The sequence below is a fragment of the Alternaria alternata genome (genome assembly GCF_001642055.1).
Source record: "Alternaria alternata strain SRC1lrK2f unplaced genomic scaffold CC77scaffold_5, whole genome shotgun sequence".
Classification (NCBI taxonomy): domain Eukaryota; kingdom Fungi; phylum Ascomycota; class Dothideomycetes; order Pleosporales; family Pleosporaceae; genus Alternaria; species Alternaria alternata.
Window position 1 is genome coordinate 560,317 of NW_017306194.1, and position 11,009 is coordinate 571,325.

General features: G+C 50.5%; 6 protein-coding genes across 6 annotated transcripts; 3 read left to right on the top strand and 3 right to left on the bottom strand.

Annotated features, from left to right (window-relative positions):
- Positions 1-186: 186 nt before the first annotated feature.
- On the bottom strand, positions 187-2,622 carry CC77DRAFT_697384 (HET-domain-containing protein). The gene has a single exon (XM_018532802.1). It carries the CDS (start codon positions 2,394-2,396, stop codon positions 558-560), a length of 1,839 nt encoding a protein of 612 aa, XP_018388563.1. The 5' UTR covers positions 2,397-2,622; the 3' UTR covers positions 187-557.
- CC77DRAFT_696739 (hypothetical protein) lies at positions 2,582-3,627 on the bottom strand. Its single transcript, XM_018532799.1, has 2 exons — positions 2,826-3,627; positions 2,582-2,745 (listed from the first exon to the last, which is right to left on the bottom strand). Exon 1 carries the CDS (start codon positions 3,529-3,531, stop codon positions 2,848-2,850), a length of 684 nt encoding a protein of 227 aa, XP_018388564.1. The 5' UTR covers positions 3,532-3,627; the 3' UTR covers positions 2,582-2,745; positions 2,826-2,847.
- A 111-nt stretch (positions 3,628-3,738) lies between these two features.
- Positions 3,739-4,680, top strand: CC77DRAFT_930647 (phosphatidylinositol glycan class L; the record flags this gene model as incomplete). The annotated part of the gene is made up of 3 exons (XM_018534174.1): positions 3,739-3,955; positions 4,014-4,116; positions 4,170-4,680. 3 exons carry the CDS (start codon positions 3,739-3,741, stop codon positions 4,678-4,680), a joined length of 831 nt encoding a protein of 276 aa, XP_018388565.1.
- A 284-nt stretch (positions 4,681-4,964) lies between these two features.
- On the top strand, positions 4,965-6,153 carry CC77DRAFT_695562 (F-box domain-containing protein). The gene is made up of 2 exons (XM_018532794.1): positions 4,965-5,199; positions 5,252-6,153. Exon 2 carries the CDS (start codon positions 5,300-5,302, stop codon positions 5,870-5,872), a length of 573 nt encoding a protein of 190 aa, XP_018388566.1. The 5' UTR covers positions 4,965-5,199; positions 5,252-5,299; the 3' UTR covers positions 5,873-6,153.
- On the top strand, positions 6,067-8,748 carry CC77DRAFT_1048099 (hypothetical protein; the record flags this gene model as incomplete). The annotated part of the gene is made up of 4 exons (XM_018527511.1): positions 6,067-6,231; positions 6,551-7,060; positions 7,115-7,619; positions 7,673-8,748. 4 exons carry the CDS (start codon positions 6,067-6,069, stop codon positions 8,746-8,748), a joined length of 2,256 nt encoding a protein of 751 aa, XP_018388567.1.
- A 24-nt stretch (positions 8,749-8,772) lies between these two features.
- CC77DRAFT_1092526 (hypothetical protein) lies at positions 8,773-10,418 on the bottom strand. Its single transcript, XM_018529635.1, has one exon. It carries the CDS (start codon positions 10,188-10,190, stop codon positions 8,946-8,948), a length of 1,245 nt encoding a protein of 414 aa, XP_018388568.1. The 5' UTR covers positions 10,191-10,418; the 3' UTR covers positions 8,773-8,945.
- Between the last annotated feature and the right edge of the window lie 591 nt (positions 10,419-11,009).

Here is an 11,009-nt window from a genome sequence, read left to right on the forward strand (position 1 = left end):
TGTCGTGTGCGCAAGACCTGGATTAATTGAATGTCATCTTAGCTCCAATGGAAGAGATCGATGATCCCTGAGCCAACCAAGCGATACTTGAAGAAGCGTAGAGCAAATCCTTCGTAGGCTGCTACAATCACGTGCCCTCACATGTCAGCTTTTGTGCAACGTGAAACTGCCAATAACACGGGACATCCTATCGCGCAACACCCACCTAAAGGCAGCTTTAATCACGTGATGTCACATGTGTCTTGCTGCCTTCCCCCTAAATCCACCTCGTGGTCTATTCCATCGTCTATATAAACTCTCATCTTACGCCCTATTCATCTCTTCATACTTACCAGTCAGGGTCGGCGAGCTCATGCTTTCGCATAGACCGACTTGGATCAGCTGCATGGCACCATTGTGGTACTGGTCTTGTCTGATGGCTCCGTGTGGGCGGTCTCTGGCATAATTTTTGTGGTCTCTTTCATTGGTCCATCACACCACAGTGTGAGGATTGAGGAAGGAGTGGATAATTTCGATAAGTGCATATCGTGATTGCCTTTTCAAAGTCGGTGCGTGACTCAACCCAAAATGATCTCTCTGGGTTCCGGTTCTAATGCGTCCCAGAATTCCTTATGTACGATACCCAATCCACGTCTTTCAGCGATATTTCCAACCCATTGGATCCACATGACATTGTAGAAAGATACGCCCCCTTCATCACTTCGTGCTGTTGAAGAAAGAAGCTTTCTGTCTTTCCCAAAAGACATTATCGGCCACCCGCGTTGTGCTACACGCTCTGGAAGGGAGGTTTCGGCTGCTAAGATGGCGATGAGCTCACAAAGGCTGCCGTGTGGAGGTATGTTTTCTTTAATATTGCACATCAGGGTAAGATTGCCCACCATCTCCTCGCCATTACACAAGACCATCATCATGCGGTGTGTTTTGTCGCAAGTTACCGTACACCCGAATGTCAGTGTAGCGCATGGGGCGAAACAGTGGAGAACGGGGGCAGATGGGGTGTGTATCTGGCGCTTGGCAGAACTTACTCCGGGAAGAGGGAATGAATACTTTCGCGAGGAGAGAATGTTCGTAAAGTAGTCGCCATTAGGGTGGCGGTGTCGCCTCCAACCCGTAGGGAGTTGTCTACAGGAAGAGTCTCGGAAAGCCTGGTACTCGTAAAAGCCATTGAATCCTGCGTCTATCCCATCTGCTGTATCTGCCATCCGGTACTCTGCCACAGATCTCAGGGTTGCAATGGGAACCCAGTCTGATGAGTGATTCGAATCACGAAAGATGTTAGCGTAGAAAGGGTACCAAGCAGACAAGCAGTCTATGATACCGTCTTTCCAGCCCATACATGACCAACTAGGTTCACCCTCACGTCTCAACACGAAGTCCTTAGGTAACCAGAGCAACGCAATGTCGAAGAAGAACTTCGGCATGCCATAGAGTATACCTTCTGGGAAAGTGGCATTCATGATCTCTGTAGCGCCTGCAAATGCTGCCCGAGCGTCTTTCTCATATGTCAGATGCCGTGAAGAAAAATTCTCCAAAAGCATACCCCACCGCCCAAGCGATGGTATCGTAGGGATCAATGACATCATACCCATTGGTACGCCAAGATGCGGACGCTCTGCTGGCCATTCATTTTCCTCAGTGGTGTGGATATCTTCTGTACATCTGAGCATATGGATGCCCTCTCGCCACTCACAGCGTCCACACATCCAGGACACAGCGCTGCCAAATATGAGGAGACGACGGGAGAACAGAGATTCTTGAAACGTCCAGCCCCTACTCGCCCATTTCGAATCTTCTGGGTAGGCACTCCATAGATGGGAATAGGATTGGGGACTAGGGATTCGATTCTTCGAAGGACCTCCGACACCTCTTAGGCCATGATCTGCGTCGTTTCCATCGGAAGCAACAATCGTAAAGTCGGCACTTGCGTATATGCGAGCCATAGCCCGCAATGTGATTTCCATCTCTTCTGAACATGCATCTTGAACGATGGACAGACAATCCACCCACACATAACGCTCACCTAGAGCCTTGGCCAGATATATAGCATCTCGGATCGTATCAGGAAGCACTATGCCGTTTTGCTTGTTGTATAGAGCCCCCGGCTGTAACAGGATGTCGATGTTTGATCTCTTCGTCTTAAACATAGGCACGGCACCCCACACATAGGAAAGAGCAACGTAGGTAATTGGCGACGAAGTGGATAGAGTGACAAGTGAGCCATTAAATACATCAACTAGTGTTAGACGATCGATGTGCTGCGCCAAGGTCCCCGCATGGTCGTCATTGCAGCAGTCGCCGTGTGTATTGCGACAAGCTCGGCGCCAGTTCCGGATGTTTTCGAGATCGATTGTGGATTCGATGGGTACAGAAGACCCTCTGGCATAAGTTGAAAGCATCTCGATTAGGGACAAGGAAACTTATAGGGCTGAGGCTAGCGATGGGCTGGACTGGTCGCTGACCAAAGACGAATAATCTTAATCAAGGTGCAAGGGTAGACGAGAAGCCATCAGAATTCCATGAAGTAAATTGAGTGCTGAGCGCAGGCGACGTTTTTGCAATGAATACTGATTGGCACATGCGATTGTAGACTTTCTATGTCTGCGCAAAAGCGGGGTTCGTTGCATGGCCAATTCGCGGCTGATAAGCGTTAAGCGTCTCTCGTGAGTACGGACATTGATTTATTGTTGATTCGCTGTCATGAGCTGCAGCAGCCTAAATCTTGATAGAAAAGGGCGCCGTCGAATACTTTGTATATCCCGACTTATTCGTCAGCGACATGCGTGCCTGAGCGCACGATGCTTTGAGATGGTGGGTGCGGCTTGTACCATATATCCGCTTGCTACGACTTCAAAAGAAGTCGAATCCGTTCCACCAGATATATCCAAGCACGGCGGCTGCGCTGGTGGCCGCAAAAGGCAGGCTCATCTCCACAACACTCCAAATCCAGAGTGTGCCAATAGGGGGCGCCGACTTCATGACATAGAAATAGCCATGCTTATTGCCCGAGTATACCAAGTAGCAGCCTGCTACGACGGAACCTCCGAAAAACGTAGCGTCTCGAAGTATGGGGAATCGGTATGAGAAGTCGACGTGGGTCAGGTAGACTGCTAGAAAGAATACGGGCCACGCTGTCAGTGCCCGCCACATGATCTCATTCCAGAGTATATCCTCGCGGTATTGGCTGTATACGAGGACGTCGAGCGTGAGGTGGAGTGCTGCCATGGAGACGGAATAGAGAATCGAGTCCCCAAGGGGACCAATTGGGGGACCATCATCGGCCGAGGCAGAGGCGGATGATACTGGCACTTTGACAACTCGCGTCCTACCGTTCGCCTTGTCTAGTTCTCTCTGCCTCTCTTCAGCCAAGTCGAATAGTGTCTTGCCTGTTGGCTTGGAGAAGTCGGGGTGCTTCAGAATCATCTCGACACCGTCTTGGTCGATTTCGTTGGTGGGCTGGAAGCCAGTTGCAGCACCACTCCTAGTTGCATTGGATTCTTTGGCGCGTCGCTCTTTCCGGTTGCCGGTAGACATGGTGGTGGATGTGCAGAGGGGTCGAGTGGTAGGGTTGAGCACGTCGCGTGTTTGCTCGAGAGAATCTCCAAGATGACGTGGGTCAAAGCTCGCTCCAGGACCCCAGTGGCTTCCAATGCCGACGCGCTACCTCCCCTGGCTTGAGTTTGTAGACAACAATTGCGGTTCCAACATATTCACCGTGTACCCTGTATGCCATTACTGAAGATGAGCTGGACTGTCTGGGCCTCGGTGCCTGTCCTTATTTTCGTCTTCTGGATGTATACCAGCACTCTCGGCGCTTCGTTCCCCACATTACAAAACAAACGCATACTACTGTTGATAGCGCATCCTGACGACGAGGCCATGTTCTTTGCCCCGACTTTGCTGGCATTGACGCGTCCAGAACGCGGGAATCACGTCAAGATACTGTGCTTGAGTAGCGGTATGGCATGCACATGTCCTGTGTATTCTCAGATGCGACCACTAATCTCGTATAACAGGGGATGCCGATGGTCTTGGCGAGATTCGTAAGAAAGAACTGGTCAAAAGTGGGCTGCAGCTGGGAGTCGGAAGTAAGGAGGATATTCTCGTTGTAGAAGACAAGTACGCACTGCAATGCAACGCTGCATGGCTGCGACATGCTGATCATTGCCCAGGAACTTCCCAGATTCCATGACAGTAACATGGCACCCTCGTCTAATCTCCAATCTACTCACCACCGCCTTCGCTCCAAACATGACCTCAATCTCTTCCAAGGAGGCACCGCAGGCGACCGTTGACGCTATAATCACCTTTGATGCGCACGGCGTCTCCGACCACCCCAATCACAAATCGCTCCACGACGGAGCGCATACCTTTTTAAAGGCACTCATGCACCGACACAGTGGGTGGGAGTGCCCTGTCAAGCTGTACACTCTCACCACTACCTCCATATTCCGCAAATATCTTAGCTTACTGGACGCGCCTGCTACAATCATTGGCGCAATCATCCGGAAGAAGGAGCTTGGAAGCTTCCCAACTCCACTCTTGTTTGTCAGCTCGCCGGCCGGTTACAGGACTGCCCAGAGAGCCATGACCACGGCACACGAAAGCCAGATGCGCTGGTTTCGTTGGGGCTGGATTTCCCTATCGCGTTACATGGTGCTCAACGACCTGAAGAAGGAGTAGTTACCACAATGTGGAAATGGCTTTTGGAAATACATTATCATCATCAAAACCTTTGTGGACCGGATTTCAGTTATCCCAATGAGGCTATAAACTGCCCCATTTTAGGTGCGGCTGAGGCCAACGGACATAGAACATCTCAGCGTAATTTCCGGACCCTGAAATCGTGTTAGATACCAAGAAAGGCAACTGGCGGAACACGGCAGTGATGCCGCGGCCAAAAGCTCCACCATTCGTTGTGCCTGAGGAACCTACGGATACGCGGGCTTGGAGGTCCGTGTGACTTGACGTGCGTCTTGCATTGCACAAGGGGCGTAAACTGCAAATGTGCTCATAGCCTGCTCACTTTCCCAACTTTAGCATGCGTTGTAGCACAGCTTGCCCTTGCGATATTCATAAGTATTGCGATTTCGCTTGACAAAAAGCAGAGAGAAAACACCTTGCGCTCTCAACCCGTGTTTTGCATAGCAGGCAGCAAAGGGCGTCGACTGAGAGACCCATAGCCACCTAGACCTGTCAACCGTAAGCCGGATGCAGATCTTTCAAAGAACCTCAACTGACTTATTGGGCTCAGACGAACTGATCTGAAAGGCCTGTTCAACACGCACAAGGTCTGCATACCATGGCTTCACCGCCGATACTTCGCTTGCCCGTCGAGCTTCATCTGGAAATAGTCAGTCTTCTCGACCTAAGCAACAAAGTCAACCTGGCTTTCACGACTCGCTATTTCAGATCCATCATTCCTCCACCAACGCACGTCGAATTTCTGGCCGCCGAAGGAACCACCTGGGCAAAATCCAGACAACTCTATACTTGCAATAGCTGCATCAGCTTCAACCACTGGAAGGACTTCGCCGATGATATGAGAAAAGGGAAGTGGTGTCGCAGTGGCACGCAGGCACATGCAAGATTCTGTCTTAAATGCGGGGTAAATGATGCGCTGTACGCCCCAGGCACACTACTTACGATCTGCAACCGGGTCCATGTGCTTTGCAGTGTCTGCAAAGTTCTCACAGACCAGATTGGCGACCGTAGTGGTAGGTGCGCTGGTTGTTCTCCGGGCCGGTCGCGCAATCACAACTGTGACTACTTTGACAACGATGATGATGACTGGAGGCTAGAACGTGCATCTGATCGAAATCATCTACGAGACGTGTACGACTGGGCTGAAGAGGGACGCCTTCACAGGTACTGAGTCGACTATGAGTTTTGCCAACAACCATAGATAAGCGGTACGCTGTTGGTCGGAGCCCAGAACAATCATATCCCTACACGGCAAGCTGGAACATCCTGCGACCACGATACTTCTCCTACATGAGATTACGATTTTCTGTGAGGAACAGCATTGCTGCAATTTCGGTGTTGTTCCTCGTCTTCACGTTTGCCGCCATGTTCGCTAATAAACCGTTCGCAAATGCTTCATCAATATACCACGTCACGGCTGCTGTCGACATTCACATGGGGCCCGCAACTCTTAAGGCGTTAAGCACACAATTCAGATTCAGATCTTTCAAGTTCGCAGATCCACGCTCAGACTACCAGGAAGAAACAAAGGTACCCAAAGCATACAAGGTCGTCGCTTACGCTTCGTCTACGTTTTGAGCGCCAGATCTTGCACAAGCTTAACACTCATATACTGCGGATGCCGAACCCAGGGAAACCCACTCCTAAATCTGCATTGCCAGCAGTTTAAGGCTCTGCACCCCAGCGATCCCACACTCTCAAGCGACGCATCTCTTCTGGCTTCAATACATTTATGACTGCTCTTCCCATACGGAGAACGACCCCACAACCCACTTCTGCCCTTCGATTGAGTACGGCACTTGGAGAAGACGTGGTTGTAAAGCGAGTTATCGCTGATGCCGATTCGCAGGTTATCCAACAACTGCCAATCATTCAGATACAAGTTGCATCTCTCTCCGAGCCCAACCAGCATTGTCCCTATGATCCCAGTAATTATCGTTCCTTTTCCAAAGTTGAACGCTCATGCTGCAGCTTCTGCGGGATGCGACCACCAAAGTCACCTTTTAGCGTATCATGCGATGAAAGTCGATCCGAAAGCGCACATTCTCATATGAGACCAGCTTTGGGGAAGAGAACGGACCTTACGGCCAGGAGAGAAGTAACGATTCAAAATGCGTCTCTTCCGCAGCACAGTTCTTCATCCGAAGAGGGCCCGCGTCTAGTGCCTCCAGAAATTGCAGCGAAAAGGATAGGTAACCCACCAAGGAAAGCAGCGCTACCAATTCAGCGATCTGGTGCTGTCAATGACAGCTTGACACCGCCCTCTGACCAGCGGAGCTCGCAGTCACTAGAGAATAGAATTACTGCCGCGCACGCAAATGTTCCTCGACGGCGGAAAAGTGCTCTTGAGCAGAACGACGTAAGGCCAATAAGCCCTAGATTGCATTATCACCATGGCTTACCCAACTCAAAGGATTACCCTTACGTCCTAAAAAGTGAAGTATCTCAACACCTAGATGCTATACGTGCCGGTGAACCGAGCCCATTAATCGACTTTGCCTGCGCTGCTCGTCTCAAAAAGGCTTCAGATCGGATGACAGACTTCTCTGAGACGGTTTTCTATGGTCAGAAATTCTCGGCAGCTTTCGGCCCTATTCCAGAGCAACATTCATCGCTGCAACCACCACGCAGTACCTTAATCGTTGAAAGGAGTCTCGACACGGGTGGTCATGTCGTGATTGCACGTCCGCGTCCTGAGCAGCAAGCTAGTATTAATGCACTGCTGCACAGCGGAGATAAGTACTCCAGACGCGCCACACATCTATCACAGCAAAATTCACTAGATTCGAGACCATCGAGTAATAATCGACGTCGAACGAGACATACAAGTTCGAGAGCAGCACCGACTTCAAACGATCAGCCATCGGACTTTCAGGAAGGGCTCAGTGACGATATCATACCAAAATTACGAGGTGGTTGTGGGGGAGAAAAACATACGCATACGGGTGGTTGTGATTTAACCCTCAAACAGTTGCTACTTGTTACAGGCCTGGTCATGGCTATGCCACTGATTCGGACAACGACGAGAACTTGCCACCAGCGAGGACTCTGAACCTGGCTGAAATTGCGCGCGCTTCAAGGCAGGCTCATGGTATATCACGTCTCCCCAAGGGAATTTCGAGACGTGGTGGAAGCCAGGAGACATCAAGGGTGGGCAAATCTGCAGCTGGCAGCGGACACGTTACTAATTTGCTGCCATCACGCACACCAAGTTTCGCAGCTACCCACTCACAGCCTCGCTCTATGTTCTTCCATCTACCAACGTTCGGTCTCACCTCAACACCTGCCCTTCCTACAGTTCCTCCATCCAATCGTTCTGCCCCTTTTACAGATGTTGCTATTCAACCTAGAACACAATCACCTATCGTCAGCCTTAGAGGTGGCACTGGCTCGCCTTCTGCTCTGCGGGGCTATGAGCGCCTCCCACCAACATTATTCTGGCTTGCAGGTGGTCAAGGCAAACCTATTACCACTGTTAGCTGGAAGACCCAAAGGCCTAAGAAGAGAATGAACGGATTGCTTGGTATGACTCTTCATGGGCTTGACGCAGGTACCGAATACAGGGAAAAGGCAAGAACACAAGATAACGGCATGAGCACTGGGATTGGGCAGGATGTGCCAGTCGTTCCTCAAGCAAGCAAATCCGTCACGGAAGAGAAGGCGGAGAGTGCGAAGTCAGAAAACACTTATTCTTCCAGGTCCTGTTCATCATTGACGAGCAATACGAAAAGCCACACTGCACAGTCCTCAAGATCGAGCAGATCCGGCAAGGTGCGTCGTGAAGCACAAAGGGAGACACCCTTGGAACCGGCACCTGGGGAAGCAGCTGCTGCTCGAGCGGAGGCAGACCATATCCCAACTAGCGCTGCAGCCACAGAAGACCAGCCCGCGAATGCCCTAAAGGAAGATGCCCCTCTGGTTGAAGATTCGCAGAGAGAGCCCATGGGCGTTGATCCCCAAGGAGAAACACTGCCTCCTAACGAAAACGTGAAGGAAGGACAAGCGGCGGCAGAAGAAGATGGCGGGGCGAATACACAGAGTGGTTGAGTGCTGAAGGGTGTGTATGTTTAACATGCTTGGTACGTAAATATATGTATACCGTAAGATATTGCTGCTGTCGTTATTAGCACAACTTCACAACATGCGATACCTCGTAGCTGCCCTTGAGTCCTTCAATGCCGTTCCAAACTACCTTTGAATGATCTTTCGGACTATATATCGTACAATCTTTCTTCCGTGACCATTTAACTCATCAGACCATGAACCTGTTCGCTGCTTAGCGTGGCTTTAGCAGCAGGTCTTTTCCCAGCCGCCCGCTTAGACATAGGCGCACTCGTCCTCCGCCCACCTGCCGCTGGCCTTGCACTTCCGCTCCCACTTCCACCACTCCGCTGTGCCTCTACAGCAGCCTCATGCTCAATCTTGCTAACCGCCCTCGTGATGGCCATACTATATCCGCCAATCCACTCAGACCAGCTCTGCTTTCCATCGCTGTTATCAACAGCGACCTCCATGCTTGAACTCATACTCCTCTTCGGCTTCGGTGTAGTACCAGAAGACATTTTGGAAGCAGGAACCTTCGTAGTCTTGGCATTGGATTGCGGCGATGATGAAACATTGTTTTCAGCACGCAGGGCAGCAGCAGCGCGTCGTTGTTCCAGAAAAGACCTCGCAACATTCTGCGCAGCGGAAACACCTGATTTGATGGTTTTTACGTCTTCGAGATTGACATTCGCAGGGATGGGGATACGGTAGCTTCCTGATAGGGTGACTTGTCTGTCTGCACCAGCACTTGTTCCTGAGGAGCCTCTATTAATTTCCTCGACGTACTCTGCTCCTCCACTCCTTCCTCCTCTTGTAGACGGATGATAGTGTTCCAGATCCTGTCTTGCTACCTCCAGTTCACCCTCAAGGCGCACAAGTTCTTCGTCTGCTTCTTCCTCTTCGTCATCATCATCGAGTTCCTGAACCCTAGCGTTGCTGTCGTTGACTGTGGTATTGAGCGTAGGTACCTGTGCTGAGGATGAAGCTTTTCGGCCTTTACCTCGTCGGCGAGGAGAGCGGCCTGGTCGAGAGTCGGGAATAGCACCTGCTTTGTAGAGCTCTTCAACCTTGGCTTCTAAGCCTCTCACCCGAGATTTCAGTGCTTCGAGTTCAGAGGATGATGGTACATCTGATTTGTTTGTGGCCGCAGACTTTGCAGTATCTGCAGGTGTTGAAGTAGGCTCCTTGTTCAACTTCCTGGGTTTCTTTTTCTGTGTCTTCGACGCGGCTGCGGTAACCTCATCGGTACTTGGTGCAACTACAGCCTTTTTGGATGATGATGCTGAAACCTTTGCTGAGGAATCTTTTGGTAAAACCACTCCTCCTGCTGACCCCGCTCTTCCCTGTTCAGATTGGCTTGGTGTGGCGGCTTTCCTGGACCGTGCCTGCTTGATCGGCGTTGCAGGTGTTGCGTTGGGTTCTGGCGATGACGGCTTGACTGCCATTGTATCAAACAGATTACTTCTCTCCGAGCATGTAAAGCCCTAATACCAATTGTTTAATACTATGCTGTTGAGGGTAAGCTTGTGCTGGATCCTTCTCTACATAGAATTTAGGGCGATGGACGTTGGACTCGTAGCTAAGTTAATTGGAAGAAAGCACTATATGCATTGCACGATATGAAAAGAAAAGTGATAGCGTAGGTCAATCGACGCCAAAGCAAGATATCGAAGTTGGACACAAGCTGAGCACATCTGACGTATTGTGGCGCGCGTACCGGGATCCTGCATCCTGAACCCTGCCCGCGGCACGTCAACGGCGATCAGCTACGCGTTAGCATGGCTAGACTTTTTGGGTTTCGGGCCTTACGCTCTTCGATCTACCCTATTTCATGGAAAGACTAATACCCTTCAGTAAGTCTTGAGACTTTATTGGCCTGCCGCATTAAAAAGCACGGGCTTTCGGAGATGCGACATTCCTGCCGGACTCATCAGAATTGCAGATTTAGATCATAGTATGAAGCCACATCATCGAGACCTTGCGTCAAACACTGGAGTGTAGATACTTTCAAAATTCTTGTTGCAGCTAAATACATGCCTGTGCATATAATACCTCTAGTCCAGTAGCACAGATCCGTCAAAGAAAGCTTGGCTGAGCCATGATAACAGACAAAGTTGCGAGAGGAGATGATCAAAACTATGGCATATCCTATGTTTACCGAGTCCGGAAGGTCTAGGAGGAAGACCAATACTTTTAGAGACGAGCAGCGCCAAGGAACGGCATCGTAATGGGCATGCAGAAAGAAGCTCATGAAAGGTTCCAAG

Excerpts from the sequence above, each read along its gene's own strand:
- CC77DRAFT_697384 (XM_018532802.1), bottom strand. The coding sequence starts at position 2,396 with ATGCTTTCAACTTATGCCAGAGGGTCTTCTGTACCCATCGAATCCACA.
- CC77DRAFT_696739 (XM_018532799.1), bottom strand. The coding sequence starts at position 3,531 with ATGTCTACCGGCAACCGGAAAGAGCGACGCGCCAAAGAATCCAATGCA.
- CC77DRAFT_695562 (XM_018532794.1), top strand. The coding sequence starts at position 5,300 with ATGGCTTCACCGCCGATACTTCGCTTGCCCGTCGAGCTTCATCTGGAA.
- CC77DRAFT_1092526 (XM_018529635.1), bottom strand. The coding sequence starts at position 10,190 with ATGGCAGTCAAGCCGTCATCGCCAGAACCCAACGCAACACCTGCAACG.